This window comes from Pseudonaja textilis, chromosome 2, assembly GCF_049901715.1.
Source record: "Pseudonaja textilis isolate UNSWEBS1 chromosome 2, rPseTex1.2, whole genome shotgun sequence".
In the NCBI taxonomy this organism is placed as follows: Eukaryota; Metazoa; Chordata; class Lepidosauria; order Squamata; family Elapidae; genus Pseudonaja; species Pseudonaja textilis.
This window is the reverse complement of record NC_141991.1, coordinates 145,960,788-145,979,925: the sequence shown is the minus strand read 5'-3', so window position 1 is coordinate 145,979,925 and position 19,138 is coordinate 145,960,788. Positions and strand designations below refer to the sequence as shown.

The 19,138-nt window shown below is 39.9% G+C and overlaps 2 protein-coding genes across 3 annotated transcripts in view; one reads left to right on the top strand and one right to left on the bottom strand.

The window, feature by feature from the left end:
- The window catches only part of BCAP31 (B cell receptor associated protein 31), a 48,154-nt gene extending 41,520 nt beyond the window's left edge, over nucleotides 1–6,634 (bottom strand). Inside the window, exons 1-2 of one of the 2 annotated variants that reach the window (XM_026711685.2) lie at nucleotides 6,410–6,634; nucleotides 470–627 (exon numbers count right to left, since the gene is read on the bottom strand). In XM_026711685.2, the coding sequence (XP_026567470.1) occupies nucleotides 470–561 (92 nt within the window). In that variant the 5' untranslated portion in view covers nucleotides 562–627; nucleotides 6,410–6,634. Of the gene's footprint in view, nucleotides 1–469; nucleotides 650–6,409 lie in introns of both variants that reach the window. The other variant, XM_087925772.1, reaches the window with a different exon arrangement.
- A 4,562-nt stretch (nucleotides 6,635–11,196) lies between these two features.
- Nucleotides 11,197–19,138, top strand: part of ABCD1 (ATP binding cassette subfamily D member 1) — a 30,755-nt gene continuing 22,813 nt past the window's right edge. The window contains exon 1 of the mRNA XM_087925771.1: nucleotides 11,197–12,250. Within this exon, the coding sequence (XP_087781897.1) occupies nucleotides 11,321–12,250 (930 nt within the window). The 5' untranslated portion in view covers nucleotides 11,197–11,320. The remainder of the gene's footprint in view (nucleotides 12,251–19,138) is intronic.

The window sequence follows — 19,138 nt, the reverse complement described above, 5'->3', positions numbered from 1 at the left end:
GGCAAAATAAAATAAAATAAAAATCTCCCAGGAACAAGGGTTTGCTTAAGGCTTGCTGCAAAAAAAGATCATAAAATCAGGAACGATCATGCGATAATCTACTTTATGACCATCATAGTTTACAACCTTAATTATGGGCTAATTATGGTCATAGTTAGAAGCCTCAAAACCTAAGTACAGTAGTTGATTAATACAAACTTGAGCAATTTTTTACAAGCATGTACAGGGCGATTATCACAGCCTCCTTTGGATTCTTGGCATTGGTTAAAAATATATTCTCCTGACTGCCTTTGGGTATTAATTACTCTCACCCATCATCCCAAGTTTCTTTTTCGGCGTCATTCCCTCTGCAATCCTCTGGAAACCAAGCCGAATCTTGACCTACATTGTGCGGCTTTTGCATTTCTCAGCAGCCTAAGCCATCAAGGTTTCGGGGACTCCTCCCACACCCACCCTCCCAGCTCCTCACCTTGTTGCAGAGATAAAGGGAATGCAGAGGAGAAACACAAGGAGGACTTCTGCATAGAGAAAAGTGGCCACGGCTGCCCACTGGAGACTCATCCTGGAAGTATGGGAAGGAAACGGCTCCAAGGAAAGCTGAGATTCACTGCTGCACTGAACTTTTAGCTGAAAGGAGGGAGGGGGGAGGCTATTAAAATACAAAACATACAAAATGTCACCCAGTAATCCAAGGGCTTAGTTGAAAACCAATTGCAGAATTCAGTGAAGGAACATGTTTTACACAAGGCAAACCTGAGTGTCTGAAGAGAGAAAAGAGTCAACTAGGCTTATGCACCACAAGTGTAATAGTCCCATGGCATTCAGACAGCCCCTCAGAAGTCCACAAGTATTGAAGTTGTCACGATTAGGCACCCCTGCTCTACACTGCTCTACACTATCACCTCACTTGCACCTGTTTAGTGTAAGGTCAGAACTGAAGAAGGGTGTTTTATTACACTGTGCGATAAAAGGAGAGCAACAGCAGCCCCCTTTTCAACCAGAAATAGGATATAAATAGTGCTCCAAATTTTCCTCAGTAAAAAGGGTCCAAAATCTGTGGCAGATTACTATATCTCATTAGTTCCCACAGAGAGGGATGCAGTTGCAAATAGCCTGATGACTGCTCAGATATTCCTCTCAGATCAAGGGCAGAAGATGCAAATGCTATTCCCAGTAATGGCCACCACACACACCCTACACACACCCATTTTCATGCCCTTGTTAGAGTCAGACTCCGAGGGAAAGGAGGAACAGCCCACAGGGAGTGGAGGCGTGGCTTCAGAGATTGTGGAGGCGGCTGGGGAAGGGCAGAGACTGGCTGGGCATTCAGAGGAAGAACCAGGCCCATCCCCTCTTCATCCTAGGACAGACAGAGGAACAGAGAAGGCAATAACTTGGCTTACCAGAGAGGAAGCAGCCATGATCGCCCTCATTGGTTGCAGCTGGGGAGAATAGTACCTAAGAGAGACTTCAAGACACAGTGTTGCCAGAAGCAAAGCGTGTGTTATTTGGGGCTGAAATTATCTACCTTCCAACAGACTGTGCCTTGTTATCTCCTTGAATTTGGTAAATACTTCTCCTGTTCCGTTGTGGAAATTCCTTCATTGTAGTTTTAGTTTTTTATTTCACCTCTATCTGCTCATTAAGTTCTGACTGTATTGCTTTCTTTTGAAGACTATTTTTGAATACATTTTATCTCCAACTGAGAATTATTGAACAGTGGGGCCAAGTTGGAGGCATTAAAGGATATTTATTTACGTTTTGGATTTTGTTACATTTGTGTAACACTCTGGGTCATCACACCCATCACACATACACACACACACACAAACCCCTGCTCTTTTCCTCTTCAGCAGGCAAGCTCTCCAGGTATCTCTATTGAAGATCAATCTATCAGCAGATAAAGTTCTGTCTGTAAATCACATGTGACCGTGCCTGCCTAACTTTTGCCAGGTGGATTCAAATAAGATGCATTTACAGAACTTCAGTGCTCCCACACACCCCTGTAAATTCATTGCTGCTGCTGCTGCTGCTGAAATTAAAGAGTTTTAAAAAAGCTCCCAGATGCTGCTGAACTACAACTCCCAGCAACCCCCGTAAGTGCTATCAATGGAAAGGAATCCTGGGAGATAAAGTTCAGCACTATAGGAGAACTGGTTTGCAGTTCCTAAATTACAGTAATTTCTCTGCATTTTCCCTACAGGTTTAAAATAACTATTAAGAATTAAAAGAATACCAGTTTAAGAGATAAAAGGGGTAGCAGAAAGCATGCAAAACAAGTTCTAACTCAAAAAATAAGCTCCCAGGAAAAAGAAATCTTGTGCCATAATGAAAATAACCTGCGGAGGAAGAAAAATCATTTCTTTTGATCCAAGGGAAAATTGTACACATAGCCTCCTTAAGGTATAACGGTACTTGGCAACCAGTCTGCATTTGTAATTGTTTGAGTCATCCCACGGTCACATAATCATTATGTTTTTGCCAAAAACTTCAGGGTTGTAGCAAAAAATGCCCCATGGCAAATAATGGGTTCCACAAAAAGGGTTATAAAATCAGATCTGGTAACAAGATGACCCACTTTACAATTGCAACTTACTATTTGCAACTATAATGGGCAGGCTCCACTACAGTCATAAGTTGAGGGCTACTTAACTAGAATAAGTGAAAGACTTGTGCTTTAAAATTACTGCTATCCTTCAAGAATTAGGAAAGCAAAAATATTGCTACTCCTCAGATGGCAAGAATAATTTTTCCATCGTCAGAATACAACCTTGAATCTGAAGCAGTTATTCCAAACCTTGTGGCTTGATGTGGGCATAAACCATCAATTGTGTACAATAAATGAAATAAATAAATGAAAGGGCAGTTTATTTGTATTTCACAGAAAGTGTTAACCAGTCACTTACATAGTCACTTCCAGTCACTTCCTATATATATAAAGGAAAGCATCCAGAAACCTAGAAAATAAGGAGCGGGAGGGGGAACAAAAGTGGGGGAGAGAAGAGAGAATGTAATTGCCAGATCTAAAGGTGTTTTTTCAAAAGTCCAGTTGCCTTTTGAAAAGCACCCTTGGGAGAACCATGACCTGAATGGCTGAGAATCTCCACAAATATGTAGCTGCCAGACTGTACAGGGCAGAAAGAGGAAAAAAGAAGCCAGTCCATGAAAAAAAAAGTCTGGGTGGGGTCACAAATAGCCCTTATAATTTAAGCCCTCTTAGAGCAGGGGTCTCCAAGCTTGGCCACTTTAAGACTTGTGGACTTCAACTCCCAGCGAAGCTAGCTGAGGAATTCTGGGAGTTGAAGTCCACAAGTCTTAAAGTGGCCAAGGTTGGAGACCTCCATCTTAGAGGATTTATCATTCACATAATGGCCAATTATGTAAACATAATCAGCTTCAAAGCAAGCATTCATCAAAAGGCTACCCACTACCTTTTCTCTCTCTCCTCCTACAGGGACTCCCATCTACCCCAATAGTTTCCTTTTTATCTGTTAAAGAGTGGGAGAATTCGAAGAAGAATTGAACTAAGTCATTCACTTTGTTATTTTTGAAGAAAACCTGAGGCCCACATAAAGCCCCAAAGCATTCTGGGGATGGTAATGAGAATGCTACTAGGGGCTTTATACAACCTTCTATATAGTATTTAAGCTTCCCATTAAATTATCTTTTAAATATAAACAAAGATAGGAAATCAGAAAGGTACCAAGGAAGCTAGCTATCTGCAGAATTTTTGTACACTTGTGTACTACAAGAGTCTCAGAATGACCATCTTTTCTATTTGTGCCTTAGTGTGTTAGATTCTGTCTGCAATGAGTTGAGCACCTTAGGAATGTGAATAACCCTTAATCACAAAATATTGAAACACAAAATATACGAAGGAAAAAGAAAGTAGGACGGGGAAGATCTCCTTAAGAACTACATTGGAGAAAATTCAGTGCAGAATCACACATTTGTCTCACAAAATTATATGCACAAATTCACTTTCTATTTGTGGATTTAGTAGAAATGTTCATCATACATCTAAGATTCCTTTCTTACTGACCTCATCAAGAGAAAGCTATTCACACAAAAGTAGCAACTTTGCAAAAAGAATATAGGATAATTTGCCATCTTTGTACAGGCTAACAATATTCCTTTTATTCATTTCACAGCTTGGTTTGAAATGAAAAATTATATGGCTGCTCTGGATTAATTACCAAATTGTCTTAAATGAATGTATGCAATAATCCTATATGCAAGTAGTCCTTGGCTTTACAACCATCATTTAACAACCTTTCAAAATTATAAGCCTGGAATGACTATTACACCTCCCCATCACATTACTGTATTTCAAGGGCTTGGCAACCAGCTTGACTTTAGATCCAGTTGCAGCATCCCTTGTGACCATGATTTGTAGTGCTTTGTTGCTGGTTTCTGGTAAAAAACAACCATTTGGAGCAATGTATTTTCATTTATGACCATGTATTTGCTTAATTACGACAGTGATTTGCCTAACAATCATTGTAAAAATGCTGTAAAATTTGGTTCAGTTGTGTGGGTGCCTTACAAGCAGAATGACTTATGACCGAAATCTGGTCCAGCTGCAGTCGTAAGTCAAGGACTACATCTGTGTGTCTGCATTTGTGGGCATATATTTAAGTTGGGTTGTAGAAATCAGCTGAATGGCAGCTCTCCTACATTTACTATACAGCAGGGATGTCAAAATCAAGGCCTGCAGGCTGGATCCAGCCCACGGGGTGCTTAAATCTGTCCCGTGAGATCGCGTTGGAAACTGTGGACTGGCCCATGGGGCCTCTGCCAACAAAAATTGAGCTCAGGAGGGCTGTATATAGCCCTCTGCAGCAAAAACAGAGCCCAGGGGGACAACTGGGGAGGCCAAAAATGGAGCCCAGGGGGACCTGTGTGCAGTCGCTCCAAACTCCATTTTCCCTGGTAGAGGTGCATTTTTGCTGGCAGAGCGCTCGAGCCTCCACAGGCGTCCCTGACATGAATGACATCAAGCTGGCCATGCCCCCTGGCCACGCCCCCTCAAGGTCAAACACATCCCTGATGTGGCTCTCAATGAAATTGAGTTTGACTCCCCTGCTATACAGCATGAATACAACAGGCTCACCAGTATCCATTTTCTGATCCTCATGCCATCCCAAATAAACAAGACCAAAGAGTTTGGGGCTGTGTGTGGAGTTTTGGGATAGGTCTTAGGGCAATGAGGCTTATGATTTCATCCATTAGATTCCCCCAAACTCATCCCCTTTGGACTGCAGCTCTTAAAAAGAGCATGTCCATAAAATTAAAAAACCCTTTCAAGTAATAAGTTATGCAGTCTCCAAGAGAGATCTGCAAATTGAGCAAGCAGAAAGGGAGATTAAGAGCACCTGACAGCCAAGGACAGCTGAAGCATTGCAACACATGCACAACTCCACTGAAACATTTGGTGCAACAAAAAAAAAAAGGGGGGGGGAGAGGAAGAAATTTAAATCAGCATGTATTCCAGGCTGGGAGGCATGCTGTCCTTTCTGTGCTGCCCACCTACTTTAAAGAAAACATGAGAACTATTTTTTATCAGTTTCTTTAAAAAGCTATTTCAGAGACAATTTGACAAGATAAATTGCACCTTTCACACCCCCAGAGATTGGAAGCCAATTCTTGTTAAAAGTTACGTGCTAGCCCAAACTTCCCATATAAAGCGAGGCAAGCTGTATGCAAACCTCAGGGCCTTGGCATATGAAATACCTATTTAATCAGATTCTCTAGGATTTTAATATTATGCCAGCGAGGAGTTCGCTTTCTCAAGAGCCCCATGACTGACAGCCAAGAGAACAAGTCAGGCTACTACCACCTTTTTGGATTATTCTCTTTGGAGGCGGAGGAGATTGCAAAGCTGCAGGACAGGCCCATGCCTGTTACACACTCCTTCGCAAATACGCACCCGCTCCATAGGGCCTCTTCAACGCATCCCACCCAGCCCTATCCTCTCGTTCGCGCAGCCTCCTCCATATTAATGGCCCCTTGCAATATTCGTCCTCCACCACCACCACCCACATTCCTAAAATTTGCACTCGGAAAGGAGGAAAAATAAAGGTAGGCTGCTTCCAGGATGAAGAAAGGTGGAGAAAGCAGACTACAGGCAAAACCGAATTACGTTCAGGTGTATTATGGGAAGACGCCACCGAAACGTGGGGATTTAAAACTAGGGGTGCTTCGACTACTCCCTGTAGGAGTCCCGTCTTCCCCCATTCTTTCGAAATACAGGAAAGAAGGCGCCAGAAGCCATTTAAAGGCGGGAGCGCCTTCTTTTTTAACGTAATTTGGCTTTCTTTCCCGAATAACCAGCTTCGCTGTCCTATTCCTTTCCTCCCCTCCACCACACCCACCCAACAGCTCGGCGGGAAGGACCCCGGATACCTACCAACCAAACCTCAAAAGCAGCTCCCGCTCGGCCGCAGGCAGAAATAAGAGAACGCTCGAAACCCCGCCCCCTCCCTTTCGTTGGGCGTGCTCTGAGCCCGCCCTCCGCCCAATCGCGAAGCGAATTTTCTAAATAGAGCCGAGGGGTGGGGGGAGGGTAAAGGCCGAAGTTGCTCCGTCAGGGTGGTGGGCGCGCCTGCGTGTCGCAGTTTTCGACGTGTCTATTAGAGAGGGAGGGGAAAAAAAATCCGGGGGAAGGGACACTTTCATTAGGAAGTATGGGAGAGGGGAAGGAAGTACGGTAGTTGCGCTACGAAATGCGTCGGACTACAGCTCCCATGACCTCTAGCGAGGATGGCTCACTTTCCCCCCCTCACGGGGTTTAGAGGAATTATAAGCGTGCAAGAGGCTCCGATAGCGGGGTTGTTTTGCTCGTTTTTCCTCAAAAGGCTGAGCGAATTCCCTGTTTTCCTTTTCCAGACAAATTTATCCTTTTCGCTCACGCGCTATTTTTTTTTATTGTTTAAGATCCTCCTTCCTTGCCTTTTAGTCATTGCTCCCGTTTCCTTTCTTAGATACACTAAAGTGCTTTCGGAGAAACGACTGGTAGAATTGCCAATTCAAGAGCAGCGTTCGGCTGCAGCTGAATAGAACAACGATGCACTCCGTTCTCATCCCGATTGGAGTTGTGCAGAGTATAAATGCCTGGTTTTGCTTCGTGGCTTTTGCAGCGCGAGGCGTGGAGGTGCAAAAGCCACACGTCTCGTTTTAGTTGACGTTCTGAACTGCAGTTTTTCTCCTAACCGCTAGAAAACCACCAGATTTGACATGAACTGTTTTTTCTCTGCTGTGCTCTTGGCACATAGGATAGTATCCAAGCTGGAACAGGAAGTAAATTAGGAAGCATTTATGATACAGCAGTATGTTGTTGTTTTTCTATCTCACTTCCTGCCCCCCCCCCATCCTATTCTGAATCGAAAGCCCGTTTGGCTTTTTAAAGGGATTAACAGAGGATAATTTCCAAAAATGAGGCCAGGAGAAATAAAGTGGAATAAAATGACACATTTTGGCAACGGTCGGCTCTCCAAGCTTGTTTCAGTTTAGTTTCTGAACGTTTCGTTACCTGAAGCAGGATTTTCTTGTTCCATTCTCCTTAGCTTATTAAAAAAAAACCAAGCTACAAATATTTTCTATTGTTTCAAAATGGCACATTATTTGTATAGACCAATACCTTGCATGTCTATTTCCATAACACGGTGGGGTGGGATTACTTAATTATGTGTGAGGTTTCAGTATGATGATTACAAGTGTCCCCAGTGTTAAACAGATGCTTTTCTTTTAAAGACTAAAAGGGTTTTGCTTTCTGAGAAGCAATTACAGTTACAATTGCTTTCAAATTGGCATAGGAAGTTAAATTGTGCATCTCTAATTTATTAATAACTAGCTGATAACCTGGCATTGCCTGGGTATTTATCCCAATTCTGTATTAGGCAGGAAAAGGAATGGATTATATCTATAGTGTCAAATGAAAGTAATTTTATTTACAGGGTTTTAAAAGTATAAGTAAAGTATACAAATTATAAAGGAAGCTCTAGATCAGGAGTGTCAAACTTAAGGCCCAGGGGCCAGATCTGGCCCACTGGGTGCTTAGATTTGGCCCATGGAACCACCTTGGAAACAGTGAAGGACTTACCTACGGTGCATCTGCCAGCAAAAATGGAGCTCCGCTTTCGCTGACAGAGGTTTGCAGGAGGCTGTCACAGCCAGAAATGGAGTTCAGGAGCCCATTTTTGCAGGCAGAGTGCTTGGGCCATCAGAGGCAGAGGGTTGCAGGAGACCGTCACAGCCAAAAATGGAGCTTGGGATGCCACAGGTGCCCCCAACATGAATGACGTTGAGCTGGCCACAGCCCCCCGGCCCCCCGAAGTCAAACACCACCCTGGTGTGGCCCTCAGTGAAATTGTGTTTGACACCCTTGCTCTAGATGTTAACAGCTCTATCTCTCTTACAGTGTAGTCAGTCCTCATGCTGTTGTACTGTCTCTAAAGTTCTAGATGTAGTAGCTCTCTTGTGCAGCATCACAAGTCTTCTATTCCTGTCCTTGGAGTTTCTTGTCTACGCTGGTGTTTCATTTTTGTAGCCTTTGATTGCACTTGGCCAATCGCCTGATGTTTCCTTGGAGCACAGCATTGTTACAGCCATGAAATATATTATTATGGAATACAATAAAGGAAATGTAAGAAAAAGACACTTGGGCCTGGTCCTGTTACCTCAACCACTGTGGTGAGAATTAGAGACCTAATCCCCTTTAACAGAGGGAGCCCCCTTACGGAGTACTGTGAAGCTGTTACCATGGCAGCTCCACTGTCCTGTACAGTAGAAGCCATTTTAAGGCACAACAGGCTGTATCTTAACAGAACTTGAATCCAAATTGCACACTATCACTGTCAAAAGTACTGTGATTTGACACTATAGATATAATTCATTCCTTTTCAGCGGCCCAGGCGTTCCAGAGTTATGCTGGTATACACACACAGACACACACACAGAAGGGTGTTAGGGGTGTCTTACCCCCACAGTATTTTTTTCCAGAGGGTAAGTCATCTGTCTTCATGTTTTGTTGAAATTGCTCAGGGCATTCTAGAGTTATGCTGGAACATACACACACACACATTTTTATATAGAGAGAAGATAGAAGAAGATGTATTTACTAGTAGAATGCTGACAAAGAGGCCAACCTAGGTTGCTAGAGGTTGCTCAATGAAAAAGACTTCAGGTTCCTGTTTGCAGCAGATGGCAGCACTCAACATAAGTTCAAAAGGAACAGATTCACAACATTTTCTTCAATGGGAGGCTGGGATAAAATGTAGAAGCCAAGTCACAGGTTGAAGATCCTAATAGGAACCATAAGTATCTTTGGGAAGAGATGAGCACTTCTGTGTCTAGTACATAACACATGGATAATAGTACTTCATGCTCTGCCCTCTTTCTTCATAGCAACCAATTTTAGGCATATATTTGGAAACTGCCTCCTGAAAGCCCATGTAGTGTTCAAAGTGTCAGATTAGAACCAGGGAGATCTAGTTGTAGCTCACCCTCAGGCACTGGATGTTTGGGAGACTGATATTCTCTCTTAGCGTGTTTGTCCTACCTTGCAGGGTTATCTCTGTAGGGAAAAGTGCAAAAAAATAACTTTATATACACTGTCTTCAGTTCTTGCAAGGAAGCTGGACTGTAAATCTAACAAGTAAAAACAGCTCCAGCAACTGCAGCTTGAGGGCAGCAGATGCTCCCAGCAGATTCTCTCAGTTGCCATAGCCTGCACAATCACTTAGCTTTTAGAGGATGCTGTATCAAATATTTATTTTTATTTTATTTATTTTAGTTGGTTTGTCAATTGCTTACAAGATAATAGGTATAAGTAAAAACATAGTTATGAATACATGGATACATATAAAATAGTATCAGAGTAACCAAGCTTGGCAATCACTCAATTTAGAAACACACCTGGAAAAAGCAAGTCATCTATATATTCATAGATAACTTTTAATCAGGCTGTGATTTCTTGGCAAACCTATTGGTGAGTCTTGCTTCAGAACAACTGTTTTGCCCTCTGGCTTTTGGTTATGTAAGGATTCTTGTGTATAATAGCCTAAGTATCAACACAACTGTTTGATGAAATACACTGAGTTATGAAATCCCTTTTTGGGAGTCAGAAAAACACCAGCGTTGTGTTGTAAATAATATATTAAAATACAGTATCAGGAGTCACCACATACTTTGGAATGATAGGTTTTTCTCCTGGACTTTGTAGTGAGATGAATGAGATGGCTTCAGAGCTGTGCTGCTCATATGAGTTTTTGTGGGCTGTTATTTGTTTCTCAGATTCCACAGTGATGACAATCAAAGATTCAACTTTTAACCTCTTAATATGTTTAAAACTCTCTAATTCGTTTAGACAAATTGTTCCTAAAGCTTTTGGACATTTGCATCTTGCAAATAACTGAGTAAGCCATCAGGACACAATTAACAAAACAAAAACAACCATTCCTCACAAACAAGTTTTTGTGTCCCTTTTTATAGTTCTGATGAAATAACACCTTCAGTGTGGTTCTTGAGACAATATTTGTGTCTCGGTAGAGACAACAGTTTCTGCCTTTTGTTAGCTCTACATGGGTTCGATGTACTAACTGCATTTCTCCAATCTTGCAGAGTAGTAGAGATAGAATGGAGACGAGCATTATCACATCTTGATTAGCATGCCGTTTCTTTAGTCTAACGCGATACTGTCATGTGATCCAGCGATCGATCCTGCAAGTAAGTTGTCTTTATTCATAGACGCGTTACATATAAATGATCACTAATATACTTGACCCAATGATATATTATAACTACATTCATCTGATAACGTGGTTCTCCAATTTAGTTCATTATTGGGGCGTGGCCGTGGGCATCCGATTCCAACCCTTGCGGTACAATGGATGATTCATAGCAACTCCAAAGCAAACATATTCATTCGCATAAACTACTATAGCACATTAATTTCTTTGAAGGTAAGGGCCATTTATATCCAAGCTTTGCAGAAGCGGACTGAAGCGGGCGGGACTGTTTTCGAAACTTGGCGGGTTTTTTGTTTTTGTTTTTTCTCAGCACGGAGAAGTAGAAACCTCGCCCTCTACCGACCACCTGTAGAAACGTCCTCCCTATCTCGTCCTCTCTATGGTCCAAGGGATGGCCGTTCTTCAGTTCCCTCCCCCTCTTGTCACTCCGAGGGTTGGGCATCGCGGATTGAGAGGCGACTCCCGGCAAGCGAGCCAGCCCCGCTACAGTTAGCCAGAGGACGCTGCCTTCTTGCTGGGAGAGGAAAAGCAGAAGCCCGAAGCAGAGGCACTGCCTCTCACCGCTTGGGATTATGCCCTTCACCACAGCCAAAGTAGCCACACGGCTGAGCCAAGGAATCACTGCCAAAAGAGCAGCCGTGGCACTGTTGCTGGCAGCATATGGGGCCAGGAAGTTGTACCCCATTCTGCGGAGACAGTGGGCTGCCTCCGTCCTCCAGGTGAATCCAGAGACCGCCAGCCCCAGAGAGACAACTGCAAAGTGGAGGGAACTCGAGGTGGCCACTGCATCAGCACCTGGTGTGAACAAAGTGTTTTTTCTCCGTCTCCTTCGACTCCTGAGGTTGCTTTTCCCAGGGCCACTGTGCCGGCAGACAGGACTCTTGGCCTTGCATTCAGCTGCCCTTGCTAGCCGCACCTTCCTTTCGGTTTATGTGGCCCAGCTGGATGGACGCTTGGCCCGCTGCATTGTCCGTAAGAACCCACGGGACTTTACGTGGCAGCTTCTTCAGTGGCTCCTCATTGCCCTGCCGGCTACCTTTGTCAACAGTGCCATTCGGTACCTGGAAGGGCAGCTGAGCCTGGCCTTCCGTGGACGCTTAGTGGACCATGCCTATCAACTCTACTTTGAGGGTCAGACTTACTACCGGGTCAGCAACATGGATGGACGGTTGCGTAACCCGGACCAGTCGCTCACTGAAGATTTGGTGGCCTTTGCTAATTCTGTAGCCCATCTCTACTCAAACTTGACCAAGCCTGTCCTTGATCTCATTGTGACTTCCTATACCTTGGTCAGTTCAGCTAGATCAAAGGGGGCTGACACAGCCTGGCCCTCATTTATTGCTGGTTTGGTAGTCTGCATCACTGCCAAGGTGCTACGTGCCTGTTCACCAAAGTTTGGCCAACTGGTGGCTGAGGAAGCACGCCGGAAAGGAGAGCTGCGCTACATGCATTCTCGTGTGGTGGCCAATTCAGAAGAGATTGCCTTCTATGGTGGACATAAGGTAAAGTAGGAGACAGAATGTCAATATTCTTTAGTAGAAAAAGAAGATTTAGGTTTTTAGAAAGAGGAAGTCTGTGGGGTATTTGGACACTTCTGGTTCTGAATGAGGAATAATAACACAGTCTGATTAGAAAAGTAGAGAGAAGATACTGTGTTTTTATTCTCTTTATTTAGTTCTACAGGAGAGGATAGTAATTTACCACCGTCTCCTGTAGGATTATGCCAAAATCCCCTGCAGCTCACTCGATTTCAATTCTGCCTTAGGTGAAGTGAAGCTGCCCCCAAACAGATTTAGACCAACACCTTGTTTACTTCCTTCCTCTGTTGTCTCCTTGAATATGTCCTGAGGCACATCTAGAGCTCTAACCTTGATTATAATCTAAAATCTGTCCTTGTTGCTAAGCTCAGTCCTTTCCAACTTCCTGTAAAAATATTTCTTGGTTTCTGTTGATCCTACCTAATTCAAACAGTTGAAGTTCAAGACCTTCTAAGTTTGGCACCGGCTTGTCTTTTAATGTTTCATACATTCCCAGGCCGAGGAGTGAACTGAAGGGCAGTAAATGTGTATGGTGTGGGGAAATTATGATTTCCAAATATAGAAATAAAAAATACCAGCAAGGAATATAGATGTAAATCAAAACCCTTGTTGATAAAGAATGGAAAAAGAAAAGATGTTTTAACACTGGGAAAGAGAATTTGATACTAATAGTCATATCTTTCATATATCTTACTTTTCCCCATTCTTTAGTTCTAATACTGCCGTGCCAGGTGTGTTCCAAGGCCAACATCTCTTCCTGTAATAACTTCTGTCAATAATTAAGAGTAATTTAAAGTCATATTTACACAAAATGCCAAGCAAATGGAAACAAATGTTTTCTGCCCCTTTCAAGGTTCACCCCCAATTTTTTTTTTTAAAAAAAAAAGAATCGAAGTGCAACAGTTGCTTTTTCAAGCAAGGGCTCAATAATATCCCATGGCCAGCATTAGACATAACGTTTGTTATGTAATAGATGTCTGCATTCTATCAGCTATTGGATTTTGTAGGTGGCATAGGGAAGTTTAGAAGATTCTTAGAGTCATGTATTTATTCCATAGTTAGTCATTTTTGACTTTTCAGTTAATCTTTGCAGTTTGTATTACCTGTTTGCATATAAAAGCTACAGAAGAAGGACTGTAATTCAGAGCACATGTAAGCATACACTAACCTAATTATTTTTTTTAAATATACTTTATTGGTGTTACAATTTAAATAGACCAACAACACAAACATAAATTCAAGAAAAAAAAAGAAAACAAGAAAAAATAATCTTCAACAGTTTGTGAGACCTCCTTTTTATCCTTATTTTATGCCATATACACAATCCTTACATATATCTGTATATCACTACTATGATTCTATCATATCTTCTTTTGCCTTTTAGTATGGAATCTGTCCTTGGTCTATCCATTTGTACCAGCAGTTCCAGCTGTCGTAATATATTGAATTGTCTTTATCTTTTAATGCCAAGGTTAATTTGTCCATTTCTGCACAGCTTGAAATTTTTTGAATAATCATCTCCTCTGATGGAACATGAGGCTGTTTCCAGCATTGAGCAAAAGCCAATCTGGCCGCCATCAAAATATGTATTATTATATATTTCACTTTTTTGGGTAGTTCTTTATCAAAGATCCCTAATAGAAAGGACTGGTTTAAATTTGATCTGTTCTCTTGTCATTTCCTCCAGCCAATTTCTAATTTTCTGCCAATATTTTTGAGCTTCTGTACAAGACCACCACATATGGAAGAAAGTTCCCTCTTTTTTTTTGCATTTCCAGCAGTTCGGACTCATATTGGGGTGCATTTTCGCTAATCTCGAAGGAGGAAGGTGCCACTTATAAAACATTTTATAGACATTGTCTTTGTACACTACCGATTTTGTGATTTTGTTATTTCTACCCCAGACCTTTTCCCATTCTGTTAAGGTAATACTACGTCCTATGTTCCTACTCCAGGCTGTCATGTTCCCTTTAACAATTTCTAATTCTACCTCTTAATAAATAATTATAAAATTTTGTTATATTTTTTTTGCCTGATCCTACTAAAAAATTTTCTAATTGCTGGAATTTATTATTAATTCTAAATTCTTTCTTGTTGTGTTTGTATCTACTTTGAATTTGAAGATATGCCCACCAATCAGTTTTTAATTCCTGGTCTTGAAGGTCTTGCCACGATTTCAGATTTCCTTGCATATCCAATAGGTCCCTATATTTAATCATTTTAGTAATATCCAGATTATTTGGGTGGGTCATTGCCTCCATTGTTGAGATCCAGATTGGTATCTTTAAGTAGTGTTTTTTCTGTATTTTCTTCCAATTAGTCAATAATGAATCTCTAATTAGGTGTCTGTGAAAATATTTCTGGCTAGTTTTCCCAATATCCCATAAAAAAGCATGCCACCCCCTTCTGTAAGTCATAGCCTTCTAAGAGTAATATTCTCTTATTAGTTAAATTCACCCATTCCTTCCACCATATTAAAGAGGCCGCACTATAATACAACTCGTAATTTGGAAGTGCCAGCCCTCCCCTGCTCTTCATATCCTGCATTGCCTTTAAGTTTATTCTAGGTTTTTTCCCTTGCCAGATGAATTTTGCAGTTATTTTATTAAGTTCTTCAAAAAACCTTTTGTGTACTTTAATTGGAATCATCTGAAATATATAGAGGAATTTTGGAAGAATATTCATTTTAATAGCAGCAATCCTGCCTAATAATGAAAGTTGCAGTTTGCCCCATGTTTCTAAATCCTTCTTTATCTGTTGCATTGATTTATCATAATTGTTTTTCTTTCGTGTCTTACAATGTGCTGTCAACCATATTCCTAAATATTTAACTTTTTAATCACTTGTACTCCCATAATTTCTTCTAGTTCCAATTTTTGCTTTTCTGTTAAATTTTTAGTCATTAATTTCATTTTCTTCCTATTAATTTTTAGTCCTGCTACTGCTCCAAATTGTTCTAATTCATTCATCCATTTTTGTCCTCTTTCTATTGGTTCTTCAATGAAAAAAATCATATCATCCGCAAATGCTTGCAACTTATATTCTTCTTTTTTAACCTTTAATCCTTTTAAGTCTGGGTTCTGTCTAATTCGCGTTAATAATGCTTCTAGTGATAATATGAAGAGCAGGGGTGAGAGTGGGCAGCCCTGTCTGACTCCTTTTTCAATTTTTTTGGGCAGGTATATTCCCAGTTTATTATAATATTCACCTGTTGTGTATCATAAATTGTTGTTATAATATTTTCAAATTTGGTGCCTAAATTAATATTATAATTTTTTTGGATTAAAAATTGCCAATTTAAATTATCAAAGGCCTTCTCTGTGTCTAAAAACATAAGTGCTGTTTGTTTTTCAGGGTGGGCTTTGTAAGATTCTAAAACATCTAATACTATTCTTAAATTATTCCTGATTTGTCTGGTCAGGAGAAATCCATTTTGGTCTTCATATATATGCTCATTTAACATTCTTTTTAGTCTACTTGCTATAATAGAAGTAAATATTTTGTAGTCAGTATTTAGCAAAGAAATCAGCCTATAATGTTGTATATATTGGGGGTCCAAATCCTTCGGGATCAGTGAAATCAACGCCCCCCGTCCATGAGTCCGGCATCCTGGCTGCCAATAAGACATCATTAAAAACTTCCACCATAAGAGGTCCTATTTGTTCTGCTATTGCCTTGTACAGCTCCCCTGGGAACCCATCTGGTCCCGGGGATTTGTTGTTTTTCTGGTTCTCTATTGCTGATTTCAATTTGAACCAAGTAATGTCTTTGTTTAATCATTCATCAATTTCTTCCCCAATTGCTTTATCCTTCATTTCATCTAAATAGTTTCTTATCCTATCTTCGTTAACTTCTTCCTTTTTATATAACTCTTCAAAATATTTATGGGCAATTTCTTTTTTCTGTTCTATCCCTTGTTGTATATCCCCCTCTCCATCTATTAGCTGATAATCTTTTTTCTTTCCTTTTTATTAAGTCTATATGACAGCCATCTCCCTGGCTTGTTGGCATGCTCAAAATGAGTTTCTCTAGTTGTATTCAGATTTATAATCATTCTCTCTTGTTCAATTAAATTCAATTTATGTTTAGTTATTGTTATCTGATTTTGCAATTTTAAATCCTTTGGGCTACTCTGTAATTGAGTTTCTAATTCTTTAATTTTTTGTTGTAATTTGTTTAGCTGGGCGTATTTTTCTGTATTCCTCTTGGCATTATAAGAGATTGTTATACCTCTTATTACTGCCTTCATTGTATCCCAAATGTTTTGTTTCGTAGTTGCTCCATTATCATTTTCCTTCAAAAAATAGTTTAATTCCTCCTTGAGTTCGTTATTCTTTTTCTCTTATTAACTGAGTATTTAACGCCCATCTTTTCTTGGGTTTTTCCCTACCCTTCCATATTATCTGAATTGGATTGTGGTCTGCCCATTCATTGGGTAGGATTTCAATCCCTTTTATCTCATTTGCTATTTCCCCATTCATCCATGCCATATCGATTTGTGTCCATATTTGATGAGGATTTGAATAGAATGTAAATTGTTTTTTCTCAGGATGTAATCTTCTCCATATATCAATCAAATTTAACTCCTTCATCATTTCCATACATATTTTGGGAAGCTCTCTTTTTTTCCCCTTTGTTCCGTCCCCCATTACTGTGGTCTTTTCATAATCAGCAATAGAATTAAAGTCCCCTATAATACAAATATTTCTTTTTTCCAATCCTACTATTTTTCCATTAAGATGCTTAAAAAACTCTTTTTGATCTCCATTTGGGGTGTAGATTACCACTAAGAGAATTGGTATGGCATTAATCCAGATCTGCAAAACCAGAGTTCTTCCCTCAGGATCCGACCATATTAAATCTGCTTTCATATCCTCTTTAACATATACTGCAGTCCCTTTCTTTTTTCCCCGTGTCTGCTGGTGCAGTGAATAGCTTCCCTAATTTCGGGCATTCTAAGTATTTTTCATCTGATTTCTTTATATGAGTTTCTTGTAGACATAGTATATCAGCATTTTGTTTGATTAATTTGGGTATTATCCTTTTCCTTTTTATCATCGAGTTTAAACCATTTATATTAATTGATAATAGTTTCTTTTCTTCTTCCATTTGATTAGTTCTGTTTCACTCTTTGTCTTGTGACTGCTCCGGTCTCTCCTTGTGCCTGAGAATGTGTCCTACTTTCTTCTCTCTCCTGTTGTAATTGAGTATTTCCTTGATTTCCTAAAGTTCTATCTCTGTTCTTATGATAGCCTTGATCTTCCTGGGAGTTAGTTTCCAGTTCATCCTTACTACTCTGGTCTTCCGGGCCTACCAACCATTCATAACATTCCTGGGCCTTTTCCATGGAGTCTATTTTGATTTTCCTCTCATCCCAAGAAACTAACATTCCCTCTGGGATTAGCCATTTAAATACGATTCTTTTCTGATTTAAGTAAGCTGCTAAGAATTTATAATCTCATTTTTGTTCTCTTACTCTTCTTGGTATTTGCTTGAGAACCAAGATTTCTTTTCCTTTATACGTGATCAATTCATCTCTTGACATCCTATATATGATATCCCGGACACTCCTTCTCTCAAATCATATATAGACTTCTCTTAGGCATTTGTGGCGTCTCGCGTAATTAGTGCTAACCCTGTAAACTTCATCAAACTCCCTCAAGATGTCATCTTTATCCTTTTCCAATAATCCAGCCAACATTCCTGCCATTAGTTGTTCCAAATCTTCTTTTGATTCCACTATATTTTGGAATCTCAAGTATGTAGCAGCCTTATCCATCTCTAGGTAGACCAGTGAGTCCTCCATTTCTTTACTCACATTCTTTAATTGTTCATCTACCCTTTCTAATTTCCTTTCAGTTTGTTCTGCTCCTTTCTCTACCTCTTTTATTGTTACTTAATTTTTCTCCAAGGCCTGCTATAATAATCCAACTTTGTCCTCTACTTTGGAGATATCTGCTTTCATTTCTGCTTTTAGTTTCCCCATCTCCTCTTTTAATTCATTTATATCTGCTCTCATCTCATTATGGTTTTTCATCATTGTTTCCTGCAGCTTCATCATCGATTCCTGTAAAGTAAGCAGAATTGATTGGATGTTGGCATTCGAGATGTTAGCTTGTTTCTCCACTGGTAATGTTTCTTCAATGTTTTTTTGTGCCATGGTCGAAGCTGTTGCCGACGTGGTTGTTAACGTCGGGGTGACCTTTCTTCCAGTTTTCAGAGTTGTAGTTGTTGTGGAAGTCATTTCTTTTAAGATTTGTTTCTGTTGTTGTAATATATTAATTATATCATCCCAAATTAACATTCAGTAATAGAATCTCTATATTAGGATTGACAGTTATCTAATTACTTAATCTATCTGCTGGATATCTGTACTCTTTGCCAATTTACTAGAATATAAGTTCTTATAGATAAAAATATTATCACCGTATTATTTTAAATCCAAATTCTAAATCACATATATAAAGTTGTAAGGCCTCAATGCTCATCCTCTATACGTAACTTCACATAATAGAAAAAAATATAAATATTATATCCAAATCCAACTATATTTAAATATTATAAATAAATATATGTATTATATAACCTTATTTTAAATATTCTTAAACACAAACAGTATTACATTCGGCCCCAAGTGGATTAATTAAATATTTAGAGTGATTGCACAATGAATTGTAATATTAATATATAAGATCCTTTATACTTATTAATTAAATAATACTTAATGTTCTTACTATTTTTTCCATATATATCTAATCAAAGTATAACTATCACTATTATTAATAAACCAATTAGATCAGTTAATTCAATTATTTAACGATCAATTAAAACAGACAATTTTCCTTCCCCCAG